At 48.4% G+C, this 18,729-nt stretch overlaps 1 protein-coding gene across 5 annotated transcripts in view; it reads left to right on the plus strand.

The window, feature by feature from the left end:
• Positions 1 to 18,729, plus strand: part of MED24 (mediator complex subunit 24) — a 39,068-nt gene that overhangs the window by 13,791 nt on the left and 6,548 nt on the right. For 4 of the 5 annotated variants that reach the window (XM_019506989.1, XM_019507027.1, XM_019507007.1 and 1 more), the window contains exons 10-23: positions 31 to 78; positions 1,488 to 1,570; positions 2,452 to 2,538; positions 3,380 to 3,491; positions 4,220 to 4,362; positions 5,915 to 5,952; positions 6,895 to 6,977; positions 10,081 to 10,259; positions 13,975 to 14,074; positions 15,202 to 15,377; positions 16,000 to 16,264; positions 16,946 to 17,127; positions 17,740 to 17,833; positions 18,365 to 18,464. In XM_019506989.1, the coding sequence (XP_019362534.1) occupies positions 31 to 78; positions 1,488 to 1,570; positions 2,452 to 2,538; positions 3,380 to 3,491; positions 4,220 to 4,362; positions 5,915 to 5,952; positions 6,895 to 6,977; positions 10,081 to 10,259; positions 13,975 to 14,074; positions 15,202 to 15,377; positions 16,000 to 16,264; positions 16,946 to 17,127; positions 17,740 to 17,833; positions 18,365 to 18,464 (1,690 nt within the window). The remainder of the gene's footprint in view (positions 1 to 30; positions 79 to 1,487; positions 1,571 to 2,451; positions 2,539 to 3,379; positions 3,492 to 4,219; positions 4,363 to 5,914; positions 5,953 to 6,894; positions 6,978 to 10,080; positions 10,260 to 13,974; positions 14,075 to 15,201; positions 15,378 to 15,999; positions 16,265 to 16,945; positions 17,128 to 17,739; positions 17,834 to 18,364; positions 18,465 to 18,729) is intronic. The other variant, XM_019507016.1, reaches the window with a different exon arrangement.

The raw sequence follows: 18,729 nt of genomic DNA on the forward strand, positions 1-18,729 counted from the left end.
AAATTTAGAAAAGTTTTCTTTTCCCTCCAGATCCCTCAAGTTCTGGTTAAACTAAAGAAATATCCCCAAGGAGAGAAGGTAAGTGGAGATCATGGTTGGTGTGACCTGCTGTGTGCTGTGGCAGCTGTTTATTATGGTAGTGCCTAGGGGTTAGTTGAGATTGGGCCCCATTGTGGTTAGTGCTGTACAAGCACCATGGAGCAGTTGATCACTGTCCCAAAGAGCTTACAGGGTAGATGCTTGGTTGGGGAAGGGTGAAGCCCTGAGGGGTCAGCTGGTTTGGGGCTTTAGCCTACTGGGCATTTTGTAAATATAGGCCTTGATCCTGCAGACATATTGATGCCTGCCTCGTTTTGCACACACAAGTACTCTCATTAGGGTCTGTGGTCATGCGTAACCTGAAAGAGAGGTATAAAACTGGATACGATTAGGGCCTGCCCCAAGGGAGGTGGTGGTAGAGAGCACCACCTCCCTTGGAAGCCCATTCCAGATTCTGGCACCCCTAACCATGAAGAAGTTCTTTCTGATGTCCAGCCTAAATCTACTGTCTATCAGCTTGTGGCTGCTGTTTTTGGTTATTCCAAGGGGTGCTCTGGTAACAACAGCCACAAACTGACAGAGAGTAGATTTAGGTTGGACATCAGAATGAACTTCTTCACACTTAGGGTTGTCAAAATCTGGAATGAGTTTCTAAGGAAGGTGGTGCTCTTTTGTACCTTGGGGGGTCTTCGAGAGGAAACTGGACGAGCACCTGGCTGGGGTCACATGACCCCAGCACTTTTTCCTGCCACAGGCAGGGGGTCAGACTCTATGATCCATTAAGGTCCCTCCTGATCCTAGCATCTATGAATCTATGAAACGTAGCAGGTAATTGACACAGAGAAATGGCCTGTGGTCCCTGATCCTCCCCAACATGTCCCCAAGCTCTAGTTGGCTGAGGCTAACACAGGGTGGCTGACATGCAGTACATGTGCCACAAGTGGCATAGGCAGCCTCTGTGCATGGCATGTAGCAGGTTGCTCCCATGAACTATTATTTATGACGGCACTTTTTTATTATTATGGTGTGTGTTTTCTCTTTGCTGGGGAGAGAACGACAGTGATATCCACAGCAGAATTCAAACCCAGCAGTAACTTTCTGCTTGTAATGCACTTTTAAATGCAAGTTGGTCAAGCCAGGCCCCCTTTAGCTCCTGATGGTGTTTGGGGGTCACTTTCATATTGTGCTGGGATGTCATTTGGAGGCTGGCATCTGACTATCAGGTTCTCTCTGCACAGCCTTCCCCAGGTGCCTGGAAGATAATTGGTTCCTTTGCTACTGTTGGTACTGCCTGGCTAGTATGACTTTGACCTGGCAGCATGAAATCCCTTGCCATTGTGTAGCTGAGTAGGAAGACTTGAGTCCTGGTTTCTGAGTGGCTTTGAAAAAACTTCTTGTGTCTAGTGAAATAAAGTTTGATTGCGCACCTGCCTCTTGTGTGGTTTCAGGATTTCACAGAGGATGTGAACTGTGCCTTTGAATTCCTGTTGAAACTCACCCCTCTGCTAGACAAAGCGGATCAGCGATGCAAGTAAGATCTCTTTCCTCGCATTGTGCCCTTCATGTGTTCAGGCCTGACTACGGGGTAGGCACCAGGACCTGTGGAAAGCCACAACTGTTCCACTCCTTGTACAGTACCATCCGTTCTCCTACTTGTTGTGGGGAATGAATGGACTCCCTTGAGAGCTGTTGTGCTGCTGTGGTGTGGTCATAACACCATGTTCCACATGCTGGAAGACACAAACAGCTCATAATGAATAAACCAGCCTGAAGATTTGTTTTTTCTTCCCTTCATAAAATTTTATATTAAAAATTGGATCCTGGTGTATTTTCAATCACTGGGTTCTACATGCCTGGATCTGTGGCAGAACAACTAACGCAGCTCTGTGTGCATGGTAACAGGTGTTTGGTTTTGTTCTTCTCTCTCAAGCAGGTGTTTGGTACCTGCTGACATAGTTCTTGCTCATGGTTGATGAGCTGGGGATGATAGCTTTTCTCGCCCCAAATTTTGCATGCCTCATTTCCTCTTGCTCTTCAAATCAGCAGCAAGTGTTTAATACCAATCTTTGGTTAAGTCATATGCTAATGACGCTCTTTGTTTCTGTAGTTACTTCCCCAACCCTTTACAAACAACCTTTGTAGCCTCTTTCAAAAGTACATAGGTAGATACTGTCAGTTCCATTCAACAGAAGTAACTTGCCCAGAATCACAGAGAGGGCCTTATGAAATCAGAAAGTGAACCCAGGAGTCCTGACTTCATTTTCTGGTTTAATTACTACTCCCCACTCCTGCCCTGTTGACAGCTCCAGGGGTAATTGCAGTGCTGGGGGGTGGGGTGCGCGTCTGTATTTGTGGTGTTAACACTCCTGCTTTTGTCCCTCTTATCCCCATTTCTTTCTCTCCCAATTCCAGCTGTGACTGTACCAGTCTACTCCTTCAAGAATGTAGCAAACAGGGGCTGCTGTCAGAGACCAACATGACCAATCTGACTGCCAAAAGGTAGGTCCTCAGCTTTGCTGGTCTTGGAGTCCTCATATAAAATTCCTGGTAGCTCAGGGAATGTTGATAGCAGCCTGCCCTTGTTATCATTCATTTCCCGAGGTAAAGGACTGTCCTGTCAGCTCTGAGTTAAAGGGCCAGGTATGATCTCTGTAGTCAACAGAACCCTGAAGAAGGTGCTGCTGATGGAGGAGGAGCAAGGGGGGTTGTCTACACCATGGTCCAGATAAACCATGTCCACTCTGTCTGCACCCTGGCTTACAAATTTGCAGAGCTTGACATGGCCCCTGATCTCACCCCACCACTGTGCTTGGGTCCTCAAGTCAGGAAGGCTGAGCATGTTGCTGGGGCATACTACTAGAGCCTCACCAGCCTGTAGTTTACAAATTGAGACCCAATTTGCATACAGTTGGCGAACCTTATTTCTCAGCAGTGTGCCTAGTTTCACTTGGGACGCACTGTAGACATCCCTGGAGAGCCAAGAGATCTAGGCTGAGTAGGCAGGCCTTTGCTGATATGTGAGGAGGGCACTGAGGGGGCATGGGTATGGGACAGGGTCTTCTTGGTATCTTTCGTACTGTCTTCTACTCCAATCTACTGGAACCTCTACATAGGGAGCATGTCTGTTTTGACTGCCCTCTGTGAGGCGGTGGGGTGGAGGGCTGTGTTTACATCCTGACCTTCTTAGGATAAAGGCACATTTTCTTTAGGGTATGGGGGATTGCAGGCTAACGGGAGGTTGTGTAAAGAGCAGGTGCTGCTCAGTCCTCTGAGGAGGGGGAGGAAGGTGTGGAGGCTTCCACTCTCTGACTCCCGCTCTTACTTGGATGTGAAATGTCAGGACGGCTGACCGGGAGCATGCCCCCCGTTTGAAATCAGCAGAGAACGCCAACATCCAGCCCAACCCAGGACTCATCCTCAGAGCTGAGCCCACTGTCACCAACATCCTGAAGGTAAATGACCTGCTGTTCAGTGTTCCCAGCTCTCTGAGACCCTGTCGTCATCTGATCACCTTCTGCTGTCGGATCTCCTTGCAACTCAGTCAGTGGTTGTTAACACTCCAGGTTCTCCCTGGCTGTTGTGAGAAAAGGGAACTGCTTCTAGTCAGTCTTGGGGATGGGCTGAGCAGCAGCAGCAGTCAGTATCCAGCAGTCCCATGTTCTGTTATTGACTGCCACCCTGTTTGTTTCTATCCAGCTGAAAGAATTGAAGGGCTTTTCCCCAGATTGAGCCATCCCATTAACTGCACCTGGAGTTGCTGCCCCTGTGCAGCATATTAGAACAGCCAGATCTGGATTAGCTGTATGAATTAGGCCTGTATCTAGGGAGCACTTTGCTTGCCTTTCTCCAAGTTCTTTCAAGTAGATGCATTGTTATGGCAGCAGCTTTACCTGAGCTTCTGAAGCCGTAGTACATTTTGTTCAATCAGTCTCACTTAAGCCTCTGCAAGTGGTAGCTTATGGGTAATTACAGCTGTTTTTGGGTGGTGGCTGAGCTACTGTAACCATTCTCTATTTTTTATGTAGATCAGGGCTAGGCCAGTTTGGATCATGACAGACCTCCTTGTGAAATCATCACCAGCCACTCAGGAAGCTCCATTTGTGTCTAGAGCTGCAAAGCTACTTCCTCATGCTATGTTACATTGATTTGCTTTCTCTCTACTTTCTTTTTTATTTGCTAGACCATGGATGCAGATCACTCCAAATCTCCTGAGGGGCTGCTAGGGGTCTTGGGCCACATGCTGTCTGGGAAGAGCCTGGATCTGTTGTTGGCTGCGGCAGCAGCGACAGGGAAGCTGAAATCTTTTGCTCGAAAATTCATCAAGTGAGTTTGCAGAGATGATGTCCTCTGGGGGGTCATTGATGGAAGCAGGTTTGCCCAGGCAAGCGGTGTAGCATGTGTATTCCATTGACTTCACTTCTCTATGAGCCAAAGGAAGGAGGAAGCAGGTGACTTTAGACATCCAGAAGATGTTTTCGGAGCTGGATCAGTTTTCTCTGTTCCTTGTATGCTCTGGGGAAGAGCGGCACAGTAGGTTCTGACTGCACATCTGTCTCAGCTGGCAGTGGGAATGCAGCCCCCCACAGGGCTTTGGGAACATGCTTTTAATTGCTGCTTTTCATCAGCCTCTGGAAATGGATGGCATTGCAGAAAGCTCAGATCCCTTTATGGAGTTTTCATTTTCATCCTGGGATGGAAACATACCACCCAGGCACAGAATCAACCTGCCCCTGCCACTGTAGCATAAATGAATGCAGGCACTGGGTCAGTAACATGTTTTCCCTAGGTGGCAGGATGGGGAGCAATTCTAAGATATAGGAACACAGGACTGGGCGGGGCGTTTTGGCCATCAAGTCTTGCCCCCTACTTTCTTAGGCAAACTGTTGTCCAGAAGGCGTGTCCAGTCTCACTTTCACACACCACACCCCGGAAGATGTGATTAAAAAGCCTTCATGTGCCACAAGAGGAGAGCATGACCAGCAAGGTGCCACAGGAGGCTTGGTTGGTGCAGTACAGGAGCACTGTTCTGATCTGTGCATTAAGGGTAGCTACAGCTGGTTAGAACTGCAGGGTGGTGCTGGGCGTTGATGGTGGTGGTTCTGTCTAGGAAGCTAGTTGATGTAGTAGCTCTTACTAAGCCGGGTCAAGGGACAGGGTGGTCCAGGAGGGAGGGAGATTAAGGAACCTGAGCTGCTGGGTTCCATTCCCAGCTCTGTTGTTAACTTGCTGTGTGTCCTTGAGACAGTCTCCCCTCTCTGAGCCTTCATTTTCCCTTCTCACCCTCTGCCTATTTAGGGGGTGGACAAAGACTACCTAGCATGAGCTAACAGTAGGCAGGGACTTGCTGCTTATCAGATGCTCATGGTAATTGTCTGTGTTCCCACACTTATCCCATGTATTTAAATGGATGAGACAAAGGCAAATGTTGCCATCCCTATTTATGCAGTAGAGAAAGGAGATCTGGAGAGAAGTGCCTTTCCCAAGGTTGTACAGAGGGGGTGTTAGCAGAGCTGGGCACCAAACCTAGATCACTTGAGTTATAGCCCAGTGCCTTAGCAACAAGCTTCCCCTGCTCCTTCTGTCTTCAGAAGGGGGCATGCCTATTGAGACAGCTGAGAGAAAGGAGTTGGTCAGAACTGGCAAGTTAGACACCAGCCCTGTTTGGAAAGTGGGTCAAAGGTCTGACTAGCTTCCTGGCACCCAGCTGCCCTGGCAAGCAGGAGTTGAGGCTGTTGGTATGGGGCACTGTTCTTGGGTAGTTTGCCCGGCCTCTCTCCCTGCTATGGGAATGAAAAGGGGCTTCAGTTTCATTAGCAGCAGAGGCCAAATCTGCTGCATCTAATGCTTTATTGCTTCTTTCCCTGTTTCTCTCTAGGCTGAATGAATTCACCAAGCACATCAGTGGAGAAGGCTGTAAGTCTGCCTGTGTGTTAAGTTACAGTATGAACCATACAGTCCTTTCATGCCAGGTGTCGGGCCCTGTGCCCAGGCCCTTAGATTGAATGTACTGGCTATGATGGAGTTAATGCAGAGCTCTGTCTACTGTACCATAACAATAGGGAGCACTGTACCAGGCACTGCCAGCATAGGATCCCTGCACAAGGGGGCATTGATTCAAGGCAGCAGGTTGCAGTGCTCACTAGGGCTCTTTATCCTCTCACTGAGCACGTGCATGCTCTGGTGCAGCCCCTGGCTTTGCCCCCCAGCTAATTTACACTGTTCAGGGGGTGGGTGTGCTTTGGGGGAAAGAATGACCCCTTCTTTCCCTTACCCCAAATCCCTGGGGTCCAGAAGGGAGATTAGTTTGCTAACAATGCCCTATAGTGACTCCCACTTTGGAAGGGATGATGTCTGAGTACAGAAACCAAGATAAGGATTCTGAATGTATTTGCATATGATTAAATATCTTCAATGCACTGACCTTCCATTGGAGGAAAGGAAGTTTTAGCTGCCTGGTAGCATAGTGGTGTCATGGGGAGATGTTGGGGTAAGAGTTTTTGAGGAGGGTGTGTGCCTTAAGGAAGGGTTCTGTGGCCATCAGGCTATTGATATCTTGGTCACTTGGGTGGGTCTGACGTGTAGGAGAGCTGAGCTGTGTTGGCACTGCCCTGAGCATGACAGCACGTTCTGATGTGGTGGCACTGGGGAGCAGTCACTTGATAGCATCCCACTGGGTCCTGAGTCCTGAACAATAGCCCTTGAGGGAGAAGGCACTGCGTGAGCCAGGGTTAGAAAGTGCCTCTTGTAACAAAACAGGGGATGTTCTACCTCCAGCAGTGATCACAGATGCCCCCCTCTGTCCTAAAAACTTGCCTTGGTGCCAGGGTAATAATGGCTGTGCTTCTCCTTCCCCAGCCAAGGCGGCCTCAGTCCGGGCCCTGCTGTTTGACATCTCCTTCCTCATGCTGTGCCATGTTGCGCAGACCTACGGCTCTGAGGTAGATTGCTGTTCTGTTCTTATCTCTTGAGTACACTGTGGGGGTAGAAGACAGGAGGGGACATGTCAGATTACCAGGAAGCCTGATCCTGTGCAGTCTAGATAGAGATCCTGACTGAGCCAACATGAGCTCAGACCATGATCCAGGCTATTATGCTGACTCTCTGCCCTCCTCTAGTGGCCAGATCACAGAGATGCTACTGAGTATGCCACAGCCTTGAGTTAAGGAAGGGGGTGTGTCTTAGCTCTGGCAACAGAAGTTTGTGCTTTGGAGGTGTGGGTTTGATGCCCATACCTCTCCATTTGAATCATAGTATCATAGGAGAGTAGGACTGGAAGGGACCTGAGGGTCATCTACTCCAGCTCCCTGCTCAGGGCAGGATCATCCCTGACTAAGCCATCCCAGGCAATATCTGTCTAACTCGCTCTTGAGAATTTCATGTAATGCCTCCCTGTGATTGGAACATCTTGTGTGTGGAATTTTATCTAGTTCGTTTTAAAAACCCACTTTTTCATTTCCAAGCCAAAAGGCCAAGAAGTGTGAGGGGGTATGGCGGACTCCCTTTTGTGTGGTGATTGACACACTGATTCCTCTCCTACAAGTGATGAAAACCTGGATTTCAGCTCTGAGGGTTTTGTACCCTTTGACAATTAGGCTGTGGTGTCAAGTCTGTAGGCGGGTCATCCCAAGTGTAAGGTTACCTAAATATTTGGTTGGACAGAGTACTTCCTTCCACTCCAGAAATCTGAGTGAACACCCAGGGCCTGTGGAACACAGGAATGGGGTAGGCATTCAGAGCTGTTTCTTTCGGCCTTTAAAATCTATCAACCTACAAAAATCAGCAGCTGTTCCTGAAGGCTTTGGTTTAAGCTGTTAGTTCCCTTTCCAGTTTCATTTCCTAGCCTTCCATACTGGACTTTGGTCATTGGGTACAACTCCATGTAGAATCACAGGTATTACAGATGGGAAGGACGATTCCCTCCTACTCCGTGCAAAGCTGACCCTTATAGTGGCCTTCCTCATGCTATGCCCGGCATGCATACCTTTCAGTGAGACAGGCCAAATAATCTGCTAAATCTTTTCTTATCTCTCTGGCTCCTGCAAAACTACATAAGCAGGGATTGATGCTTAAAGTTGCCTGCCTGGGAGCACTAATGTGTAGTGCAAGGGCAGGCAATTATTTTAGGCGGAGGGCTGCTTACTGAGTTTTGGCCAGCCATCAAGGGCTGCATGACAGGCAGCTAGGGGCAGCTAAATATTAATTTTCTAAACTTTTTAGGGGCCCTGTGGGCCAGATAGACTTTTGCCCACGCCTGGTGTAACATGTCCACCACAGTCATGCAACTCATAAGACTGGTTGGAGAACAATTCCATTTTGGGAGACATTTCTGAGGCTTTGAAATTTGTTCTCATTCAGATGCAGGATGAACCTGAGACCTTTGGGAAAAGTTCAGATAAAATGGGAGAGAGGCCAACCACCCCAGAACAGCTCAGGGGTTAAGGTATTAGCCAGGGCCAGGTCTCTGAGGTGTGCATGGGCTATTGGCTGGTTGGGTGTGGGTCTTTGTTATTCACCTACCATAGTTGCATTGTAGACCTGAAGGAACTTCCTGACAAACTTTTTTTTTTTTTAAACAACATTCTGAAAACATTTCACCTTGGACAAAACAGTTCTCTTTCAATGAGAAAAACAGTTTTAAGGGAGGCATTTTCAGATTGCTCAGGGTTTGAATAGGAAATAAACCAACCTTGTTAGAATTCAGTCATGAATTCTGATGGAGTGTGAGGGTGACCCCAGCTTCCTTGAGCTTGGGACAGCTAACAAATGGAGCACAGGTACCAAGAAAATCACTCAGAATCTGGTGCCACTGATGCCTCATAAATGCTTCTCCCTGCATCCATACCTGAGGAATTCAGCGTGCACACCTGAAGGGTTCAGCTTCCTTTCACAGACCACTCACCTCATCACACGTGCCCAGATGTGCAGCAAGGGAATATTGAAAGGGGCATATAGACTGGCAAGTGAAATACATCTTTGGTGTAGCATGACTCATCCTTGCAGCTCTCTGATTAATTCACTTCTGTGCTGTGCTTGGAGATCTCTGAGCTATGTTACAACCAATTGTGCGTTTTGGGTAGAATCATAGAAAACAGGGTGGGAAGAGGCCTCAAGCACTTATCTGGTCCAGCCCCCTGCCCAAAGGCAGGACCAGCTATACCCAACTGTATTTTCATTGCTCATTGACCTATGATGCGCTTTGTGGTCATGCACTTTTCTCTCCCCTCAACTTGCTAACTCACTGGTGAGTTTGTAGGGAGCTGCCCCAGCACACCAGATTGAATCCTGATGACTGCACAGAAAGGAGTGTAGAGGCTGCATGTTTGCAGCTGGGTATGACCATGTGGAAATTCCACACACTGGCTTACCCACGTCAGGAGTCTGGCATGACACAGCACCTCAGCTCCTGCAAGCCCAAGCGTAATCCCTTTCGTGTGGCCAAGAAGTCCTGTGCTCAGGAGTGCTTTGGGAGAAGAACCTCAGGTGAAAAACTACCGGGGCCACCAGCCATACCTGTGACTCTTGAGTGTGTGGATTGCAGGGGAGTCATGCCCCCTAGAGAGGTTTTGGAGAATGCTGAGCCCATGAGTACTTAGTGCTCACCCCGGAAAACTCATAGGTTGAGAACCCCTGTTCGGCATAGATGTACTGGATCATGGTGATGATAGCTTCCTTTATTCATAGAGAGATCCCCATGTGATTTTTAGAGACCTCTGAGATACAGTTCCACCCTGCTGCTGAAATATAGCTAACTCCAGGGTGGAACATGGCATTTGTTTACTACACTGTTGGCATGGGAATCTTCTGCCTTTTCTGAGTCCCACTTTGGGGAGAGCATAATGACGTACTTGGAATAGCCTTTCCATCTGGAATAGTCCCCTGGTGTTAGCCACTTTGGCCACTAGGGGTTGCTCTTGTCTCAGTTGTGAGCCTCCTCTGGCTGTTAGGTGGTGCGTGTGTTGAGGGGTGCTTGGGTTGAGCATCAGGCTGTCTGCTCTGTGGGGCAGGTTTCTGAAGAGTCTGCTGGCTTGTATTTGTTGCTAGGTGATCCTCTCGGAGTCCAGCCCCACCGGCGAGGTGCCGTTTTTCGAGACCTGGATGCAGACGTGCATGCCTGAGGAGGGCAAGATCCTCAACCCAGATCATCCTTGCTTCCGGCCTGACTCAACAAAGGTGGAGTCTCTAGTTGCTCTGCTGAACAACTCCTCAGAAATGAAACTCGTGTAAGTAGCTCTGCTGGGTGGGGGGTGGTGACATAGCAGCCCTGCTGTGTAGTACAGACTATTGGGGTAACAAAGGTCCAGGTTGCTGGTAGGAAAAATTGCTCAAGAGAGTGAGAGGTTGAGTGAACCCAAATAGAAGAGCCCCAATACCAGCCAAGGGCAGTGTCAAGATTATGGATAGTAAACAAAGGAGACTGGAGAAAAGACAACTGAAGGGAGATGTGATAAGTCTTCAAATACCTAAAGGATGGTTATAAAGAGGATGGAGACTGATTTCCACCCTCCCCCTACCCCTAATGTGGCTGTTGGGGACAGGACTTGGGAGCAGTGGCTTCCAACTGCAGCAGAGGAAATTTTGGGTTGGAGAGCAGGAAGAACTCTCTGACTAGGCGGGTGGTCAAGTATTGGAACAGGCTACCTGGAGAAGTGGTGAAATCTCCATCCCTGGAAATTTTCAGGAGCCAGTTAGACAAACACCCGGCTGGGATGATTTTGCACTGAGCAGGGGGTTGGACAAGATGTCCCCCTGTGGTCCCTTCTGGCCTTGCTTTCCTGTAATCTTAAGAAATGAATGGACCAGGGTGGTGTCTTGGATTCTAGCACTAATCAGTGAATGAAATAACGAGGGGACAGACTGTTTCACCCAGCATTGCCTTTTGGGGGCATTAAAAAATAAAGTGAGAGAATACCCAGGGGAGGTTCAGATGATTCAGAGACTTTCCTGCTATGCCTGCTGCCCATACTCCATCCTGGGACTCCTCATGGTGCTGCCAGGCCTTTATCATCCTGTTCTGGGAGATGCTCTGAGCACACCAGGTTCTACTGAAGTCTTCACATGGCATCCCTGTATCCACCAGCTTTCGCTGAATTCTAAACACCAGCTGGAACATGAGGCTTGGATTCCTTCTGTCAGCTTCTCCTTCATGCTATTTTCCTTCCCTGCTTCATTTCTTGTCTCACTGACTATCCAAAAATTGGGCTTGGCCAGCCAGGACCATCACTTAAACAACATTGCTGGGAGCCCTTGCCTATGAGGTGGTGAGAAACAATCCCCTCAGCAGTCCAATGCTGGTTTGAGTTTGGCATATCTCAGGGGTGCTGGACCTATGGGCCTGGAGCAGTGAGGTTGCAAGTGAGAGTTGGCATCTGAGGCAGAACCTGCATTTTCCATCTTTGCCCCGCCACTTTCCCCCTGAGGATATGTTTGTCCTATTGTGTCTTCAAGAAAATGGGGCTTGGACTTCAACAACCATTTCAATGGCAAGCAGCCCCAGAGTATCTTGACTAACTACTTCCTCCAGCAAAGCAGTTAATACTCTTCTGAATACCATAGATGATTGCCAGAGACTTTTCCCCAGCAAAATAAACCTGTATAGCTAAAGGGAAGGGTCATCTTAGGGATACTGTTGGAATAAAAATCTGCCCTAGTCCTTTGCATTTCAAATGCTTCAACTGAGCATGGAAAAAGTCCTTTAGTTTCTCGGTCTTTAATAGGAAGTTATTAATTATTTTACTAAAAGTATGGCTCATGCGTGGACTGAGCAGGCAAAGGTTTAGGCTTAGGTTTAAGCCCTGAACTATGAGATTAATTGTGGTGTCACTGCATATATGACTCTCTAAACAACTTTATTCCATTGAAATGAAAGTTCAAGTTGCAGCAAGGGAGATTTAGACTGGATATTAAGAAAAACATTCTCATTAGGAGGGTGGTGAAGCACTAGAATGGGTTACCTAGCGATGGTGGTCTACAAGTCTTGGAGGTTTCTAAGGCCCAGTTCTACAAAGCCCAGGCTGGAATGATCTTGTTGAGGATGGTCCTACTTTGAGCAGGGGATTGGACTAGATGACCTCCTGAGGTCCCTTCCAATCCTAATTTTTTATGATTCTGTGAAATGAACACAGTACCACTTGTGCCTGTAGTGCAAGCCAGCCAGGACTTGGCTACCTTGCCAAAAGAACAGGTTCACTTGCTTACGTGCATGTGCTTTCTCTCTCCATGTATGCATGTGTGTGTGTAATATATATAGATATCTGTATACAGTAAAAGCTCTGTTATCTGGCATGAGTGGGGGGGTGCTGGTTATCTAAAAATTTTGATTATCTGAGAGTTATACTATCAAGGAATACAGTGCCATACTTGTAGTGTACATTTTCAAAGAATTAGTGTGCAGTACATTACAGTTTAACATACTGTATAAAGAATCAAATAGTATACAGGTACTCACTAATGAAGTAGTACTGGAGTGAAGAGAAATCCTGAGGCAGTGATGTACAGTACACTTAAGTGATCTAGGTGTACGCCATGCACTGTCACTAGTGTACTACATGTAACTTTAAAGTACAGTACATGTCACACTACACTTATTACTAAACTTGTAACACTTATAGCTAAAATTATTTACACTACTGTACTGTACATTATTTCCCGCCTCTTTGAAGATTCAATCCCAGCGCTGGAAATTCTGGTTAATAGAGTATTCCGGTTAGTAAAATGCCAAATAACTTTTACTGTATATCTACTTTGGCTAGCCTGTCTGGCACAAACCTACTACCATGCCTTCAATCCATTCCCCTGTCAGACAGCTACTAGAATCCAGAGCTGTTAGCTAGCAGGGGGCACATGCATCAGCTCAGCTACGTCCCAGATGGACCATTGTGCTACGAGCACTTGACTTGCCTTAGGTAGGTAGGTAGGTGTAGGGTCGGAAGTGACCTAAGTAGATCTTCAAGTCTGACCCCCTACTCTGGGCAGGAGAGAATACTGGGCTCATATGATCCCAGGTAGGTAAATGTCAAGCCTCCTCTTAAAGACCTCCAAGGTAGGAGCCAGCACCACTTCACTTGGAAGTTGGTTCCAAATCCTAGCTGCCCTGACTGTGAAGTAGTGCCTTCTAATGTCCAGCCTGAACCTACTCAAACAACTTACAGTCATTATTCCTTGTTACTCTGGGAGGTGCTCAAGTGAACAGGGTCTCTCTCATTCCCTGCTGGTCCCCCCTGGTAAGTTTATAGATGGCCACCAGGTCCCCTCTCAGCCTTCTGTTGTGAAGGCTGAACAGGTTCAGGTCCTGTAGCCTCTCCTCATAGGGCCTGCCCTGCTGCCCCCTGACCATGCGAGTGGCCCTCCTCTGGACCTTCTTGATGCTGGCCACATCTTTCCTAAATTGTAGTGCCCAGAACTGGATGCAGTACTCCAACTGTGGCCTGATCAGTCACATAGAGGGGGAGGATCACCTCCTTGGCCCTGCTCGTGATGCATCTGCGGATGCATGACAAGGTGTGGTTGGCCTTACCACGTCCTGACATTGGTGGCCCATGTTCATTTTGGAATCGATAATAACTCCAAGATCTCTTTCTGCCACTGTGCTTTCGAGAAGGGAGTTCCTCAGCCTGTAGGTATGCTGCTGGTTCTTACTGCCCAAGTGCAGTACCCTGCACTTGCCAGTATTGAATCCCATCCTATTCTCATTCATCCACCCCTATAACCTGTCTAGGTCCAGCTGTATCCTGTCCCTCCCTTCTAGTGTGCCCACCTCGCCCCAGCTCTTGGTGTTGTCAGTGAATTTGAACAGGGTGCTTTTTGCCCCCTTGTCCAAGTTGCTAATAAAGAGATTGAATGGCGTGGGCCCAAGGACTTAGAAGGATTGTTTTGAGCCAGTATTAGGTCTTGACTTTGACATTAACCTAAGTTTCTTTCTCTTTCTCTCCTGGGCAGGCAGATGAAATGGCACGAGGCCTGTCTGAGTATCTCGGCTGCCATCCTGGAGATCCTCAATGCCTGGGAGAATGGAGTCCTCACTTTTGAGTCAATTCAGGTAAGTGTTGCTTTGACACTTTCCCTTGTGTGTTCAACCAGACCTCTTCCCTAGTTGGAGTAGATTAGAGGCATTTGTATCTCTGATCTCTTACCCTTCATGGCAGCCTCAGTAGAGAGACTGGGACCCAAATCAGCCCCAGGGGCTAAATTCCCTCCTTAGTGCTACCTCCAGGTTAGGGTGGGAGCATGGTAGTGCACATGTGAAGGTCACAAGTTGCCTGTCTGTTAGACAAGCAAGTCTGCTTCAAGAGTTGTTAATCCAGCATCTCTTATCAAGGCAAAAACAACCTAGAATACAGCACTCATGTCGGGAGTGTTAATAGTTCACTGGAGGCACAATCTGTGTCACAGCTTGTACCAGTCTTTTCCACAGGAGCTTCTCTCTCTAGTGCTAGCCGGGTAGGAAGTGGGTGTGAGCTCTCTTGGTTAGGACAGAGTCTAGATGGTCTCTGTCATCCTGTCTGGTTGGGTCCAGGTTCATGTTACCAGCTCTGCGGTTTTATAAAATCTCCTCAAGCATCTCGTGTTTAGAGGTAGCTTTTACATTCCACTCAGTCACCTCCAGCCTTTCCTTGTGAAAGTTGCCTGAGCGTAAGGAGTCCTTTGAGGCTTGCAATGGAAACTAACCAACATCCATGCCTTTGGGAGACACCTAGAAAGGGTCAAGTTAAGACACCTGGAAGCCCTTCTTTGCGATTTGCCTCTATGATTTGTCTTGAGACCTCGGGTAGCTGCTGCCTATCTTCATTCCTCAGGTTCCTCATCTATAGAGCCTGGATAATGACCCCCACCTTCAAAGTGCTCTGAAGCTTGTGGAGGGAGGGCACTGTAACAGTGCTCAGTGTGACTGCTTCCTCCCAGCAATTGGCCCCAGAGGCTGGCATAAAGCCAGTGATGCCAATAGATATCTCTTCATGGATGTCAGTTTGGTTTGGATCAGACCTTGAGGGCCAGATTGACTCTCATCCATTTCAGTGGAGTTACACTGAGCCACACTAGGGGTGGTTGGGGCTCCATAATGGCAGGACCCCTCTGCAGCATGAAGGGACATGGCTTGTCTGAAATGAGATGGGGATGGCACTGTACTCGTGTCCGGTACTGAATCTCCATGTGTCCTGCTCTTAGAAGATCACTGATAACATCAAGGGGAAGGTGTGCAGCATGGCCGTGTGTGCAGTGGCCTGGCTGGTGGCCCATGTCCGGATGCTGGGCTTGGATGAGAGGGAGAAGTCACTGCAGATGATCCGACAGCTTGCTACACCCCTGTACAGCGAGAACACGCTTCAGTTTTACAATGAACGGTGAGCAGGGCGGGGGCCAGGGCACAGCATGGCAGGGTCATGTGTTGTTGGGGCCATGGTGTCATCACTCAGGGAGGAAGCGCTCTGGCTTCAGGACATTTAACACCTGCCTGGACAAAGCTCTGCTGAGTAAACTTTAAGGAGTGATCATGTGCTGGCTGGGGCTGGGAGAATGGTGAGCTTCAGCTGTGCTGGCTCTGTGAAGTTTCCCAGCTAGTCATAAAATGTTAGAAAAACCTTCTGAAAACATATGCCCCTGCCTTCTCTGTGTTGCTTGTTCTCTAACTGGATTTCAGCTAGCTCTCATATGGCTGGCTGCTGCTTCTTACTTGCAGCTGCTGCAACCAGAGAGGTGTCATTGTTTCCATGCGTGTAAAGACTATAGTTACTACCGAAGTGTTTCATGGTCACCAGAAGCAGGAGATAAGTGGATGTGGGTCCATGTAGGGTGAGCAGGAGGGGAGGAAAGGGAGGTGACCTTGAGCCAGTCTTTCCATTGTAGTACAGTTCATGGTGTGGGAGTTAGACCCCTGTGCTCTTCTCTAACTACTGTGGCTTCTAAATCTCAGCCCCATTCTCTCTCTCTGCCATTGCTCAGCTCCTCTCTGTCTCTGCCTTGCAGTGTGGTGATAATGAGTTCCATTCTGGAGCACATGTGTGCCGATGTCCTGCAGCAGACCGCCACACAGATCAAATTCCCCTCCACGGGCATGGACACCATTCCCTACTGGAACCTTCTGCCCCCCAAGAAGCCCATTAAGGAGGTCCTGACAGGTGTCTTTACCAAGGTGCTGGAGAAGGGCTGGGTGGACAGCCGCTCCATTCACATATTTGACACACTGCTGCATATGGGGGGAGTCTACTGGTTCTGCAACAACCTAGTCAAGGTATGGGATGAAGTTTGGGCAGGGGGATAGGGGGTAGGCTCATTGTGCCAGGGCTGGGGTATAGAATTGTGACATGCTTACAGGTGGGGAAACTGAGGCATGGATAGGGAGGGGATGTGTGTAAAAGGATTTGCCTTGAGCCACATGCCCAGTCAAAAGTAAAGCTGGGACTAGAACCCAGGAGTCCCAAGGCTCTTATTTCAGTGTTTCCCCACTTTTGGGGGACTTGGGGCACTCTTGAAAAATGTCAGCTCTATGCTTTCACTAATTTTTTGACTACAGAAGAACAATAGAGCAATTCTTCAGTTGCAAAGAACTGAGAGACCACACCAGCTTGGAATGGCTGTGACACTATGGATTCCTATTGGAAATCTCTAGGTCTAGCTTTTGAACTGTGTGGAGGTGTTTGCACACCTAACAGTGCTAATAATTTGCAGTATTCTGTAGTATCCTTAAGGATCTTGCAGCACTTTGGTTGAGACTCACTGCTCTAGGTGATGCTGTTAAGTCACACTCCCTCCCTTGACCTGGGAATAGTATCCAGGAGTTCTGGCTTTCTCTTAAGTGTATGTAGCAGCTGATGTAATGTACAGGAGTGCCAGCATTTGGGGGCCAAAGATGTCTGGGGATAGCAATAGGGGCTGCCAGTCCTTGACCTGCCCTTGCCACCACCTTCCTTAGGAACTGCTGAAGGAAACCCGTAAGGAGCACACGCTGCGGGCCGTGGAACTGCTGTACTCCGTCTTCTGCCTGGACATGCAGCAGCTGACATTAACTCTGCTGGGCCACATCCTGCCCAACCTGCTTACAGACTCCTCCAAGTGGCACATGCTGATGGACCCGCCTGGCAAGGCTCTTGCCAAGTAAGGGATCCCCAGCTGGTGGTAATCATGCAGGGTGAATCGTGAAAGGCTTGTCCTGTTGCCATTCAGAAGGGAGGTATGCGTTGTGAGCCCTGTCTGTAGACATGAGAGAGAAAGTGACCCAGGCTTTCCAAGTAAATCAGTAGCATGCCTGCGGATGGGATTCGAGTACCGTTGTCCATATCTCTGCTCTAGACACTGGATCACTCTCCTGTACACAGTAATAAAGCCCAAGTGTTCTGCCTGTTGTCCATCAACCTTGCCTTGGCCACTAGACCACTCTCCCAAAGCAAGGAGAATGAGGAGTCTGGACTCCCAGTCCCACATTCTAGACACTAGAATAGGCAGGAGAAGTGTCCTGAATCTTGTGCACTTGAAGCTTGGCATGTAGAGATGCAGGTGGAGGAGGGAGTGATAAGCTTCTGTTTCTGGTTGGGAAGTATGTGCTGCCTCCCCCTATATAATTAATCGCCTGTTGACATAGCCCATGTCATCTTGAACACCCTCTATTTGCCTTCTGCAGTGAAAGTCAGATGGGGAGGGGTACTGAATCCAGGGGGCCAGCACTCCAAAAGCTCACCCTGCTTTCCTTTCCTATAATTCCAATTCCAGGCTTTCTGTCTGGTGTGCCCTGAGCTCATATTCCTCCCACAACAGGGGGCAGGCATCAGCCAGGCAGAAAAAGAGGCACCGTGAGGATATTGAGGTAGGAGGCTCTGTGTGTGTGTGTGTGTGTGTGTGTAACTGGGCCGTAGGTTGTGGGTATATGTCATGTATCACATGCATAATATGCATAAGGTAAAACCAATATTAAGCAGCTGCTTGGGGTGGGCTGAAAAACCAGTGGCTTCAAAGAGCTTGCTCATGAGAATCAGCCATTTGGGGTTCCTGGAAGCTCTGTCACCAGAGGCTAGTGCTGGGTGGGGCTTGATCTCTTGACCTTATTTGTCTTTCCTTGATCTCATTTTCCTTCTTTGGGGATTTTAAAATAGCAGCTGTGAAGAACCCGTGCTGGGCTGACTCAGAACCCTCCTGTCACCTGTGAGCTGCATGTTCAGTTTCCACCTGAACATACACCACATGCTTTATACCATTCAGTTTTGCTGCACTGACCCCCAGGGGCTGGCAGGGCTGATATCTGAAACTTACCTTGTATTTCCTGGTGCTACTCTGCACTCCACTCCTCCATGCAAAATGATACGGTTGAGAATGACTCCTTTTGTTTCTGCCTCTTCAGGATTACATTAGCCTTTTCCCATTGGATGATACACAGCCATCCAAACTCATGCGCCTGCTGAGTTCCAACGAGGAAGATGCTAACATTCTCTCCAGTCCTAGTAAGTATGATCATGAACACGGCTTTCTGGAGGCAGAGTCTCACAGCTAATATAGAAGTGCAGGAAATTAGAGGCCTGGGTTCTGATGTGGCCTGGCAAAGCCACAGCTCTTTGCTTCTGCTTCTGCTTAGCAGTCCTCCTACAACTCCAGTCTGAGGATATTAATACTGACTTACCTCATTACAATAACGTTAATAACTTCATATTTATTTAAGCGCACATGCAAATTGCTACATAAATGCACAGTGCTAGTCTTATCCCTAAT

This window comes from Gavialis gangeticus, unplaced genomic scaffold (assembly GCF_001723915.1).
Source record: "Gavialis gangeticus isolate Ggan-Ray unplaced genomic scaffold, GavGan_comp1, whole genome shotgun sequence".
Taxonomy (NCBI): domain Eukaryota; kingdom Metazoa; phylum Chordata; order Crocodylia; family Gavialidae; genus Gavialis; species Gavialis gangeticus.